At 33.5% G+C, this 14178-nt stretch overlaps 1 protein-coding gene across 1 annotated transcript in view; it reads left to right on the forward strand.

The window, feature by feature from the left end:
• Positions 1-14178, forward strand: part of LOC145671045 (ATP-dependent translocase ABCB1-like) — a 124155-nt gene that overhangs the window by 91848 nt on the left and 18129 nt on the right. Inside the window, exons 16-20 of the mRNA XM_081739726.1 lie at positions 1085-1231; positions 2978-3082; positions 5609-5773; positions 10337-10540; positions 13762-14009. Of these exons, the coding sequence (XP_081595852.1) occupies positions 1085-1231; positions 2978-3082; positions 5609-5773; positions 10337-10540; positions 13762-14009 (869 nt within the window). The remainder of the gene's footprint in view (positions 1-1084; positions 1232-2977; positions 3083-5608; positions 5774-10336; positions 10541-13761; positions 14010-14178) is intronic.

A 14178-nucleotide genomic window follows, 5' to 3' on the forward strand; every position in this document is an offset into this window, starting at 1 on the left:
AATATTTTATGTATCATTCACAAAATTTCACTGTACACGGAAAACTAAAGGTAATAATACTAGTATTCACAATTACTTTTACTATTCTAATATTCCAACATTCATCACAGTACTTGAAGGGTTATTATAATTTCTAGTTTCTCATATCTTAGGTTCTGCGTGTTGATAGAGAGTCCCATAGCAAAAAATCTTATCCTCTCTTCTCTTTTCATATCAGATGCAACTGGCAACCTACAATTCCTCACAGTGTCCACTGGATGATGTATTATTAAATAAAACAACGTATCCAATATATATATATAGTTTAGTTGAGGATCAATTCAGTTATTTTCCAACGGCCTCTTCCTAACTTTACACATTATAAGCAATATACACTTATCACGTATCATTATATTAATTTTCTTTATCTATTTCTATATTATTATCATTATATTTATTCCGTTATATTCTGTAGAGGGCTGATTTAATAAGGAAAACACTAGAATCAGCTCATTACTATATACATATATGCATCATCTCGGTAATTATCAGTCATTCTGCCTCATGATACTACCCATTGTACTATCTAATAGATTTAGTTTTACTCACAATATCAAATACAAACTATAATTGGAACAGTTTCGATGTTTAATCCGAGGCTCACATTTTTCTAAAGACACATTTTGCTATAATACATATTATGAATTAATTCACAAGATGTTCCTTCCACCATACATATTATTTCAAATTTGTTTATATATTTCGATTCAAGAAATGTACTTTCTTGTAGATTTGTTAATTTCTGAATCATCTGCTACGGACATTTAGAAGATTCTCAGGGATGTTATGTAATGCATGGTTCAGATATATAATAGTAGCGCATTACACTATTGTTCTAGCGATACTGTTTCATATTTTTTACCACTTGTAAATACATTTATAAACTGGTATACAATCTGCTATAATTGTGCTATTGGAAACGAGAAACCAAAATTAAAAATAACTCAAATAATTTAAGGTTCTGTCTCCTTAAATTATTAATAACTGTATTTAACTACTTTCCGCTAACTGGTTACAGAAATTATGTTAGTTTTCTCTTTCTTAGGACAGTAGCTTACAAGATGTGCGTTGGAGAACAATATTAGGTATGAATAAAGCAGAGTGGCCTTTTCTCATAACTGGGTGTGTTTCTGCAGCTATCACTGGATTGAGCTTTCCTATCTATGCTGTGTTATATGGAGAGATATTAGAGGTAAGGAAGAATGGGCTATACAATAGCGGGCAAGAAATATTCTATAAGTTTTATGGACTTACACTGAAAAATAAATTAATATAGTTATACAAAATAAATCTATACTTTCTATATTTTAAATTACCGAAATTAATATTTTTAAAAATTGCAAAGAATCTAAAACTCATTGTCATCTGAATTCTTTTTAACTTAATCACTGTAATATTTGAGCAAAAGTACGAATAAAATATCCACATATCTCACACGGAAAGATTAACTATAACACTTTGGTGGTGTATCCATTCTTCAATACAGGATGGGTTTTCAATTACTAAAAATATAAAGATATCTTACCTTAACTCGCACTTGTTAACTATAACACAAACAGTTTCAACGCATCACTGGCCTTTTACTCAGCCACAAGTTTGTAGCGAAATACTACACTGATGTTAAGATAAGATATATTTGCCTTTTTAAATGTGTCCATTCAGTTTTATCACAACTTTTAGTGTGCATGAAGGTTACTTCTGTTCTGTTCCCTCACTACATAAATAAGATCGTCTATATTATAGCTACCTAAGTACTTCTAAACCCAACCTATTCTCTTTATAGGGGAGGTTTCAACATTTTTCAAATCGGTATATCATTTCTTCCGAACACTTCGCTAATACAGGAACACACTTTGCTTTTATAATTACGTAAGTATTATTTGTGTCCTTTCTTAAGCAGCAGTATTATTATGGCATTTCTCCACTTCTTGAAATTCAACCATTTCACATGCAGTTTAGTATAACTCTGCGTTAGATTTTTTTTATTTATTATTATTTCTTGACCACTTCCTTGATTATGTCTAATCTGACTTCCTTCTCTTGATATCTTCCTATGGTTTATTCTTCTTATAGTGCATGCATCTGCTTCTTCAGGTGTTCTCTGGTTCGTCTTTATTTGCACTTTCTTTCAGTTCCGGTTTATCGTTTGAATATAACTTGCTGTAGAATTGTTGAATCTCTTTCAGTGTGTTTTTAGTGATTACGTCATCCTTCTTTTTTCAATGCTACAATCTGGTTCTGTTTACTGCTTAAACCATTTTAACGCCCATGTTGTTTTCAGTTGTCTCTCTCATATTTTTTATGCTTTTTTATTTTCTTATATCTTTTGTAATTCTTTCTATATTGTCTTGCGAAGTTCCACCTATTTCATTTTAGATATCACGCTGTCACTATTAATCTTCATTTCTCTTCTTTTCTTATATTTCGTTGAATGGTTGAAATTGTCTACGTTTGCCATTGAGTCGACATAGGCAAATGGAGTACTTTAAGACTAAACGAAGGTCTTAACGACGCATACTGACTGGGATTTCGTTATTTTTGCGTATATATATATATATATATATATATATATATATATATATATATATATATATGACGTGGCATATTTATTATGATATTTTGTGCCCATCACAAATTGAACTCGTTAGTTAATATATTGTGGATTGTCAAATCGAGAAGTCGTTCTCACGGGAAATACGCGTGAGGTCACAAAGAAGGTGTGAACACAACATAAAGCAGGATCTAACGGAGGAGTGTAATAACTACCTTGATTTGACTGTACTAAGATAGGTAAGATCTAGTGACTATCTTTTATTTCTACAGCTGCGAATCTTCAGGTTTCTTAACCCAAGGTGTTAATATAATAATAAAAAAAGTAGTTTTATTGATAGGTTTATCCGTTACATATATTTTGTAAGTCCACATTTTTCTTTTGCAGTTGCTAGCTACCTCGTCAAAGGAAGAGGCATTAGGAAAATTAAAATACTTCATGGCTATGTATTTAGTTGCAGGTGCTGTTACAGGAATAGCAACTTTCTGTCAGGTTAGTATTATATAAAATTAAAAACAAAATAAATTGCTTTTATTCTTTCGAAAAACTTTATAATTGCTTAGAAAAAACAAAACTTACTTAACTATTAAGTAATCAATAAAATCTCAGTTTATGTAGCCGCCTGCGAACTTGCCATCAAATGTAGTAAGGATAATCAGATCAAAACGTGTAGCTTAGGCAGAGCATGTTGCTCACATGGGAAACAAGAATGTGATTTATTGAGTAATGTTTGAAAAGTCTTTGGGTAGGCCGAGATTATCGTTTGAAGCCAGGAGAATTGTTAATATCTATTCAGATCCTTCACTTTATTCTTTATACTTCTTTATACTGCTCGTATTTAAAAAAAATAATGTTATAAATAAAAGGTTTAGAATTTCTAAATGTTTTGTCTATTATATAACTTATGTTCCCCATGAACTACATATTAAGTAGTATTTATAGATAATAAAAAGTGCCTACAAAAAAAATCTCGCTTTGTAAGTTAAAATTAAATTTCTTTCATGTTATATGTTTGCCATGATATACCAATTACTTTCACATCACTAAACCTGTAGTGCATTGTTCCATCAGGATGTATCTAAAGATTAGCCAATTTTTCTTTGCCCAGGTGGTCTCAATTTTGAGTTTCGATAACAGAGAATCGCGATTCATCTACAGAGGTATTGTAATTTAGTTATGTGGATAATTTTGTTATAAAGAAACGAAATTATTTCAGCAACTTAAAGCGGTTGCTTCTTAGGGGCAAAAGGATAAAATAAATATGTTCAAAGAAATGAGTGTGATTACACTGGAAAATGATATTATAATGAAAACTTATACGAACAAGTTGTCCACCTGATCCTTCGGCCCGCTGTAAACTATAGGTTAAAATCTCTAATTAAAATCTATAATTGTTCACTTTTAACAAATTTATTTATTTATTTATTTATTTATTTATTGAGTTTGCCCATTAATTACTCAAAACTCTATACCACATATGTGCAAGAATTTCGTTATACATACAAATGGTAGCGCATGTAACGACACCTAATAGTGCAGGTGTACCAAACTCAGTATCTCAAATAGGAAAAATAGTCATAAGTATACAATAATGCGGGTCTCCGGAAGAAAAGCCATTTTCATACTTAATGATATATTTAAGAAGTGTGTAAATATATTTTTTTTATTTATTATTTTTAACAAAAATAGAAGGAGCATAACGAAATCCAGGTAATAGATGAACACGTATTGTTTATTTCCGGACACCTGCCATATTTTTCTTGAGACTATCTTCCGAATGTCTGGAGTCTAGTTTCCGAATGTCTGGAGACATACTGTTCGCACCAACGATTTTCAGAACAGAGATCAGAAGACTTTCTAATAATCTGAATCTCACTGGGGATTTGTTCCTCTTCATTTGTACGAAATGTTATTATCACTGATGCGTACTGCCGAACACGCAAGTCACTTATGATAAAAGTGTGTGGGTTTCTGGGAACCGCGCAGGCTAGTACTTGTAAAATTCGGGGATACCCACTTTACTGAATTTTTGTTTTAGAATTTAGTCAAACTGAATTTCTATTAATTCCATTTGTAAATGGACTGGTTAAAAACATAGTTTTAAAAACTGACAGAAAACAGAGCTCATCCTTGATAGATCTAATATTGTAGAACAATTCTTTGGATTCAGTCTTAAATAGATGAAGCTTCTTAGCAAACGTTTTGTACTAAACAGGCTCCCTTAAGCTTGTTTTATACTAAGCACAAATTGAGAAGTGTATCAAGTCTTCGTCTTGTTAACTGTCTATAGCAGCAACTTGCATGTGAATGTTTTTACCTGATAATTCAAGTTCGTAAAACGTAATTATATCTTTTCCTTGCAATTTCAAATTTAAATCTTACAATTCGTAATATCAACCATAAAAGAAAGTTCTCGTACCTACAAACGATCCATCAATAAACTGGTGTCTTGTTCTTTGATTTTTCAAAAAGTGTCAAATTTTGTCTCTCCTTCAAGTTCGGAACCTTTCGAGTACTGTGGAGCAGGATAAACAGTGCACTTCTGCAAACCAGAATATATGTTTCGTAAATCTTCCAAGAAAGCAGAAAATTCTCACCTATTTAAGCCATGAGATCTTATGAAGTAAATTATGTATCTTTTTCGTTGTTCTCACGAAATGAACTGAGAGCTGTAGCAAAATTAGTAAAGGGATACATGTGGCCCGTGAATTTAACGTGCATGAAATAAGGTGACTGTTTTCTATTAGGATGAGCGTAACTCACATCCTGTGACGATTGCCGATCATTATTAAGATAAATACATTTTTTGCATCTTATTATTATTCTTACTTTTAATTCAAAACTCACCTGCATGAAGGTGATTCTTTTGCACTTTTATGTCTGAAGATATCAGCAGCTTTAAATTGCTGAAATTGAAGGAAAAAATTCTTTATTCTACAAAACTGTATATATATTACAATTTTATCTAAGTTATTGTGATGACTTACCTATTCATTTCTTTAAACATGACCTTTTCAGGGATACTTATTAACAGTATCAGGCGAAAAACTAACCACAAGACTCAGGAAATTAACTTTTGCAGCCATCATGAGGCAAGATGTGGCTTGGTTTGATAAAGAACTTGAAAAGAATTTTTCAGAATTGTCAAGACTGCTGTTTACCGATACATCCAATGTGCAAGGTGTAAGTAAAGTGTATAGTATATCATACTGTCATATAAAAGCATGTTGTTGTGAATACGGAGTGCCCTACTTGATATTAATTTTTCCTGTTGATGTAATATCTCTAATATCTTACAAAATCACCATTTGCATTTGTATTATAATAATATAGACTTCTGTTCAATGGAATAGGTTTAGTTATCGCTCTTAACTCTACGAATGTCGTTCAGTAAATATGCACTCTTGCAGAGAATAACTAAAAATGAAATATTCATCTTCAGTGAAAATTAACACCTACTGTAACAGCGATATGATTCTGCTTTGTATATTTCACGGTGATATAATTGCTTTATATATATTAGGAGACCAGGGTGGATCAGTAGTAGAGACAGTTTACTTCTAGTGCGAGGGATTCCTGGTTCTTTCTCAGGCCATGGGATTCTGTGGTGGCCAACATCGTGTTCCCGGATTTTCTCAGGGTTGTTTCGTTTCCTTTCACATTCTTATCCCATCATTTTTTATTACTATCATTAACTTTCATTAATCATCTATTTAACCTAAATAGCACAAGTGTGGTGCGTTAAATTAAAGATTTTTGTTTCTTTTACATACATACATACTAATGACCATGAGTTTAGGTTCGTAAAAAAATTTAATTGATGCGTTTTTGTCTGATGCAAATGATACAGAATCATCAATACTGGAATCTGTACTGTTTGGTACAATTCAGTTTTCTTGGACATTTTCTTTATCAATTGATTGGTGTTTTTCATGCAAAATGCAAGAACTACAAATACGTGTCATTTTAGCAACAAAGAAGACAGAATATAAGATATGAGAGTTGTTTTATTGTATAACACATGTCAGACTTCTATAATGCAACTTAATGTAGTTTCCCACCCTGTTGAAAGTACAAAGTTTCGGATACAACTCAACCTTGGTGTTATATAAGCGCGTACAGCAAAATCTGCACATTTCTATAATCCAAATATTTTCAGAGAGAAACATAAACACATACATTACCGTTAAGGTCAGTGCAAAGAAAAGCCAATCGCTTGCAGATGGCAGAATACTTTACTTATTTTCTCAATATAGATTTCATAGAACGATAATGTTCACAATAACCAAGTTAAATTCAGGAAATGAACGTTGAAATGTCCCCAACACAAATCGAATTACGAGTCAAATGATGATAAATGTACTATTTGCCTTCCATATTTTGTTTCCATGATTATTGACAGTACATCGCTGAATTGTGAAAAGAAACTCTCCCTACAATTAAACTTTAAAATTCATTGATACTTCTCTATTTATTAATTCAACTTGTGTTCGTGCAAGTTTTCAACATCCATTAAGTGAATTACATTGTTCTGGGTAATGCTGCTCCGTGAAAAACAAATCAAAAGATAAAGAAGAGCTGGGTTGCTATTTGCTGGTGTTTGGCACTCTTTGAAACTAATTTTAAGAGAAAAGATTATACAGAAAAGAACTACTTTCCCTATTGAATGTGAGTAGTCTAGCTTAATTATTACTAAGCACCAAAGCCAGGGGCAAATTTTTCTTTTGCCTTCTGTAGGTGCCGAAAGATCTTTCGCCATATTGCTGTACAAAACCTTCAATTAGGTTGTCATTTTTCGAATACCAATTGGATGCATACTCTTCTAAAAATGTATTACTTATCATTTTGTAGTAGAAAAGACACTCTAATATCAGAAATGTCATTATTATTATTATTATTATTATTATTATTATTATTATTATTATTATTATTATTATTATTATTATTATTATTATTATTAATTTTATTGTTATTATTCAATATGCTCAATAATCAATTACGAATCAGCAAAAAATATAAAATTTCTTCGAAATGTCCTTACGTAAGAAAAGGGAAATATCTATCTAACGTAATTTTCAAGTGAATTTATTTCATTGTCGAATTTTAATTAGCTGTTTCTTCAACTCGAATATTTTAGATTCTATTTAAAATACACTTATCATATATTTCATTTATTTAAGTATGTATTATGTAAATAACCATTAAAATTTTAATTCCCAAATGATATGTTTGAAAGATTCTTTCTCTCTCTTTGTTCTGTAAGACATTAGTCATTTTCAAGTTCAATACAATGTCTTTACTATTGTTGTTGGGTCAAATATACTTTTCACTATTTAAATTACAGTTTTGGATAACAATTTCTGTAATGCAATTTGACATCTACTTTGTAATTTATATTCGGTTTCTGTTGTTGAATCATCATAAGTCATCATTATTATATTGATGATCATAATGATTAAGTTTAGTCAAGCATAAAAGAAAATCATTAAGAAATGAATTCATCTATACAGGAACCTATAGTTTAATTTTGTGAATAATCTTATTAAATTTATCCTTATCGAGAACAATGAGGCAAAGCAACTATTAAAGAATTCTATTTTTACTTAGAGGGCAGGAGAATGTAAAATCGTATGATAAATCTTAGCTTTGTACTATTACTTTTCAAATTCTGTATTTTGACTTGTCTTCAATCTAAATATAATATCAAAATAATAAAAAAATGAAATGAAATCTTTTAAGTTTTATGCCCCACGGTTATGTCGGCTAGGCTAAAGGAGACGGTGATGGTGAGAAATAAAAAAAGGATGGAAGGAGAAAAGTGGGAGGAAACGGGAGAACCCCGAGGAAAAATACGCACACTGTGTTTGTCCACCAGAAAGCTTACTTGGCGCGAGCGGGATCGAACCAAGGATCCCATGTACCATAGGTAAACGCTCTATCACTGAGCCACAGCGGTTCCCAGTCTCAAAATCAGTGACGTTATAAGTGAATGTAAGGATTGAAAAAGGAACTAAGAATTGCTACATACAGATGGTGATCAGAAAAATGGAAACGCCTGTAGTTGGCAACACGTCAGATGTATGGGTTGGCAGTGGTGTTGTGGCGCCCGCAGCGCCGGACCGCTGGTAGTGGTGTGTTAGGTCGGTCTCCATACTACGTCAGGCGCAGTGGAACAGCAGTGTCCTGTGGCTGCAGCAGACGGAGGTAGTGTAAAATGGGAGACCTCTCAGATTTTCAGAGAGGGCAAATTGTTGGTGCGCGGTTATGTGGAGTGAGTGTGACGGCAGTGGCTACTGTGTTAGGTGTGTCGCGTGGGACAGTATCGAAGGTGATGACGGCCTACACAACACACGGGAAAACCACATCGGGGAAGCGGAACAGTGGGCGGAAGAAAATCATGAGTGACAGGTCACGCCGGGTATTAAAGCACGTTGTCACGCAGAACAGTCGTGCCACTGCGGAGCAAGTGACGGAGGAACTCAATCAGCACCTCCCCCACCTTGTTTCGACAATCACAGTCGCCGCGAATTACATGACATGAACTTACGAGGTCGTGTTGCACGGGCCAAACCGCTCATCAGGGACCATAACGCTTTCGCACGCCGAAAATGGTGCGCGACCATACAACTTGGACCGTTGAGGACTGGAAACGTGTGATATGGTCGGATGAGTCATCCTTCACCCTATTCCCAACCACGGGCCATGTTTATATATAAAGAACGCCCAAAGAATCTTATGATCTGCAGTGTCTCCGCCCAACTGTGAAACATGTCGGCGGCTCGGTGATGCTGTGGGCCGCCATATCATGGTTTTCATTGGGTCCTGTGGTCACACTTAGCGGACGAATCACTGCCAACGATTATGTCGCAATTTTAGGAAACCACTTGCATCCTATAGTCCAGATGTTGTTCCCGGACAATGACGCCATCTTCCGGGATGATAATGCACCCATTCACACAGCTGGCGTTGTTGCAGCGTGGTTTGAGGAACATCGGGATGAAGTTCAACACCTCCCCTGGCCCGCCCAATCCCCAGATCTCAACATAATTGAACATCTGTGGTCCGTCTTGGAAACACGACTCCGGCGACGATTTCCACCTCCATCCTCTCTCACAGAACTGGTCGATGCCCTGCACGAGGAATGGTGTAAAATTCCACTTGCTACCATTCACGACCTCTATGCCTCCATCCCACGTCGCATCAAAGCTGTTCTGAAGGCGAAAGGTAGCCCGACACCATATCAATCTGATAAGTTGAAATTCCGTTCAGGTGTTTCCATTTTTCTGATCACCATCTGTATTCTTCAAGAATATGTTGTTGAAACTCCGAGTTACTGAAATTGTGAAATCTTTCTTTAGAGATAATTGGATTCCGTTTCTACGTAATTACAAAATGCATAAGAAAACATAATCCCTTATGAATAATATGCATAATTGAAACACAAAAGCCATATGTGAAGGTTACTTCCACAAAGTCAGCTACAGTTTCTATATTTCTTGCAGAATTTCTATAGATACCCTTCTGAGTTCCTTTTCAATCCTTATATAAACTTTTAATTAACTCTTTCTAAAAACAGTTGACAATTACAGTCGAAATATACGATTTCAAAAATAATGAGGCAAGTTTCTTATTACAGCATTTCCATCTTATTTACAAAAGGAAACACTATTTGATTTTTATTTTCCAGGATTTCCATCTTATTTTACAAAAGGCAAACTGTTTGATTTATACTTTCTTTTTTTCCAGGCCACGGGAGAGAGATTGGCAACAGTGATGAGAGCATTATGCACATTGATTGTGTCAGTTATTATTTCACTGTATTACAACTGGAAACTGGGATTAGTCACTTGTGTATTTGTACCCTGTATGTTAGCCTCTCTTCATTTTCATAGCAAGATAATAATCGAACAATCACAATCTGAAGGAATTGCACTGCAAAGATTAACTAAGGTAAAATAGCGTAAGGAGAAGCTTAAAGTAATATGATTTAATGCCTCTATTCAAGATATTGCTCCTAACATTTCTGATGATCAGAAGCAAATTAAAAAGAAGAAGAAGAAGAAGAAGAAGAAGAAGAGAGATGACCTAGATACATGTCAAATCGAAATTAATATCAAGATAAGGACATATAAAGTAAGCTCCGTGGCGTTGTAAAAGCTATGGCCGGACATACGGCTTTTAGTTGGGTATATGTAGTCAGTTATTTCTGCCATTGTAGATGAGAATTTACCATTTCTAATCAGAAGTCCCATAGTTGTCTCATAATGCTAAATCAATGTCAAAACATCCGTGAAATAGAAATGATACTATGTGCAACGCTAATCACATATCAAGAACAACATTAGAGCAACACTATGAATGAAAGTGAAATAGGGAGCAATACCATGGCTTATGAATACTTTATTCTTAGAACAAAAGTAGTATCAGAAGTGAATAACACATATATGTATGTATACCTAGGTATATATTTAACCACCCTTTTTGCTATATGTTTAGCGTACTATTTCGGTGCAGGAGACCTGGGTTGGATTTCTGACGGAATCTCATAGGTTTGTATTCTGGGTTAAGCTGTAAGTCCGTGTCTCATAGAGCTTCGCTACTGAAAGGGACGCTAAAATGCCAATCAAGTAGGTATATATGTGTGTATATATAACTTTTACTTTCCCAGTGTAGGAAAATAGAAAGGAAATTATATTCTATAAAATTTGTTCCCATATAGTTTAATAAAATGTCTTGACGCTTTGTAGCATAATTTTACTAAGTAAAAAAGAATCTAAGTACGTATCATTCGTACATATTATCTTCTTTCCTCATATACTTATTTCTTTTCTTTTTCTAAATTTTAATATTATACATTATCATCTACAATTTAATAATGATAGAATGAATTCGATACGTAGACTTAGATATCAAATTAATTAAGTTAGTATTTATGCAATCCTTTTCAGTCCTTGTTTTCGCCTTCGGTTCGAAAGTATGAATTGATGTGCTATTTTCTTAATCTAATATAAATTTAGAATTTAAGGAGTATATTTACTTTAATTTCACATCTCAGGCTAGAAAAACCGAGAAAAAATTGAGAAGGAATATGTCTCTTTCAGAAATGAAAAATGTATTAGAAGTATTTGAAATGTCATATTATACTATGTAAATTTAATCATTTGGAGATAGTGGTGACCCTTTATATGTTTTCTCTTCGGTACAGCCTCGACCACAACTATAGCTATTTTTCAAAATAAAGATTATGTCAAAGGAACAACCGTTCTTGACGTATTTGAAAGAGTTCCTTTGAAGTTGTAAAGCTCTAAATTTTTAATCCTTAGATCTTTATCCTTCACCAAAGTTATAATAAAAGGTTAGAAATAAGATACATTGTTTTAAATAAGTCCCATAATCTGGAAATTATATTCCTTGTATCCAATAATCCTTACATCTAATAACAAAGCAGAATCACTTAAATACTTTCCTGTAGTAACCATAAATGTTATTAATCAAGTGTTGTGTCTTAGTTACCAAATTCTGAGGTAATGGAGGTTTGTAAGGAGAAAGGATTAGAAAAAAACATCTCAATGGAACTCCTTAATACGTTGATAAATAATGCCCCATGCTCTCTATTAATAAATTTATATCGAATTATTGGGTCGATGCATAAGTTCGTGCGGTATATTTTTTGGGGTTGGCAACAATACGGCGTGAAGCGATTGCTTATCATTATTCCGTTGTCTTACCGTAATTTGGAGTTTGTGTGTTGTGAAACACAGGTTTTCTTGATTGTAAACGTATTATTCAGGCCCGTATTTAGGTAAGTGTTATTCAGTGCTCGAGCACAGGACGACAGAATTTAGGGGGATGCAAAATTTTGAAATTCTTTTTAAGATACACACTAAAGTAATATTTAAAACTAGCAATCTGCAGAGTCCCCGCAAGCGCGAGAAAATATGTTAATGTGTTTAATTCGCTCTAATTATAGTAGTTACTAATTAACTAGGTTATCTGATTATTTTTGAAAAGTTATCCTTTCCCAGCCTCATCCCAAGGGGGGAGGATGAACTTGAACGTCATGAAAACTGATACCGTTAAAACTATGAATTTAACACTAATATATATGTCTTTTCGATTACTTTTAAAATCTCGCCCCTCCCCTGGGAAATGAAGTATGACCTTGAAGTTGAATTGAATTAAAACTGACATTTTTCATCTCAACTACCCCAAAAAACTATGAATTCAACTCTAATTTTGGTCGTTTTTGGGAAGGGGAGCGGCAAAACATTTAGAGCATAGGGGTGCACAATATATATAAACACGGACGTGGTATTATTCTATATATTTTAGACAAACTAATATGGAATATTAAGTTGAGAAAAGTGATCATTTCCGTCACATTTTACTCTTCGAGTTTAACCGAGGATCCAGTGCAGCAGAGGCTGCGAGAAGAATTTGTGCAATGTACGGGAATGAAGCAATTGCTGAAAGAACAGCACAGAAATGTTTTTTCCGCTTTCGAGAAGGACGATTTGACTTGTCTGATGATCCATGTTCTGGAAGACCTTCAGGTTTTGACGAAAATCGCGTGAATGAGTTGCTTCATAGATAGTGGAGGTGAACACATCACTGAGTGATTGTGAGTTAATGATGTAAGTGACACTAAAATGTATGCAATGTATTGTTACACTCGTAGAATATGTTAATGTTCTGTCTATGTTGTATTTGTATTTGAATTAACAGAACAGCAGAACAAAAATAAAATATAAAATATAAGAACCGCACGAACTTATGCATCAACGCAATACTTGTATATTTAAATCTTCTATCTGCTTTACACTAGAAGCTACTGCTCTCAAATGTGAAATTACTTGAGATCAGTACATTATTCCTAGTACATAATTGTAAAGTGCCTATTTTTTAAATATTAAACAGAAATGCAGATATCTTCGTCACTAGTTATTAACCATTTAGTGGTAGCGTATCTTAAAATTATAGAAATTTTATCTAGCATGGTTTTAATATAGTCAAGAGAGGTACAAGCTTGGATTTGAATATTATATGTTTAGATAAAACTATTTGGTAACTTTTCTTTAACCTATGAATTGAAGCAGATTTTCACATAAACGTCCCCCTATTCTCAAGAAAGTGATATTTCATATTGAAATACTTTTTATTTTTTCTTCCAGAGTGCTCAAGAGGCTATTAGTAACGTCCGTACTGTTGCCTGTTTAAGCTTAGAAACTATATTTTGGAGACGTTACTTAAAAGAGTTGAGGGCCACTTATGAGAAATCGCGACGATGGTTAATGTATGCGAGAGGAATTGTATATGGTGTTTGTATTTGTGTTCCATGCTATGCTTATGCAACATCTATGTTCTTTGGTGCATGTCTAATGAATCAAGATAAGAAATTGCCCTTCTCAGATGTTTTTAAGTAAGTTATTTCTGTAGAGTATTCTGTTTTTATTAGAAGCAACTCACTGATTTTTTCATAACATGTAGGGTGTATAGTATGTAGAAATATAACAAAGATTTCTCTATCTTGCAATTAGACAAAAGTTTCTTAAATGGCTATTTCCACGCGTGACGCACTCTACAAGGGA

The sequence above is a fragment of the Thermobia domestica genome, chromosome 15 (assembly GCF_964235325.1).
Source record: "Thermobia domestica chromosome 15, izTheDome1.hap1.1, whole genome shotgun sequence".
NCBI lineage: Eukaryota > Metazoa > Arthropoda > Insecta > Zygentoma > Lepismatidae > Thermobia > Thermobia domestica.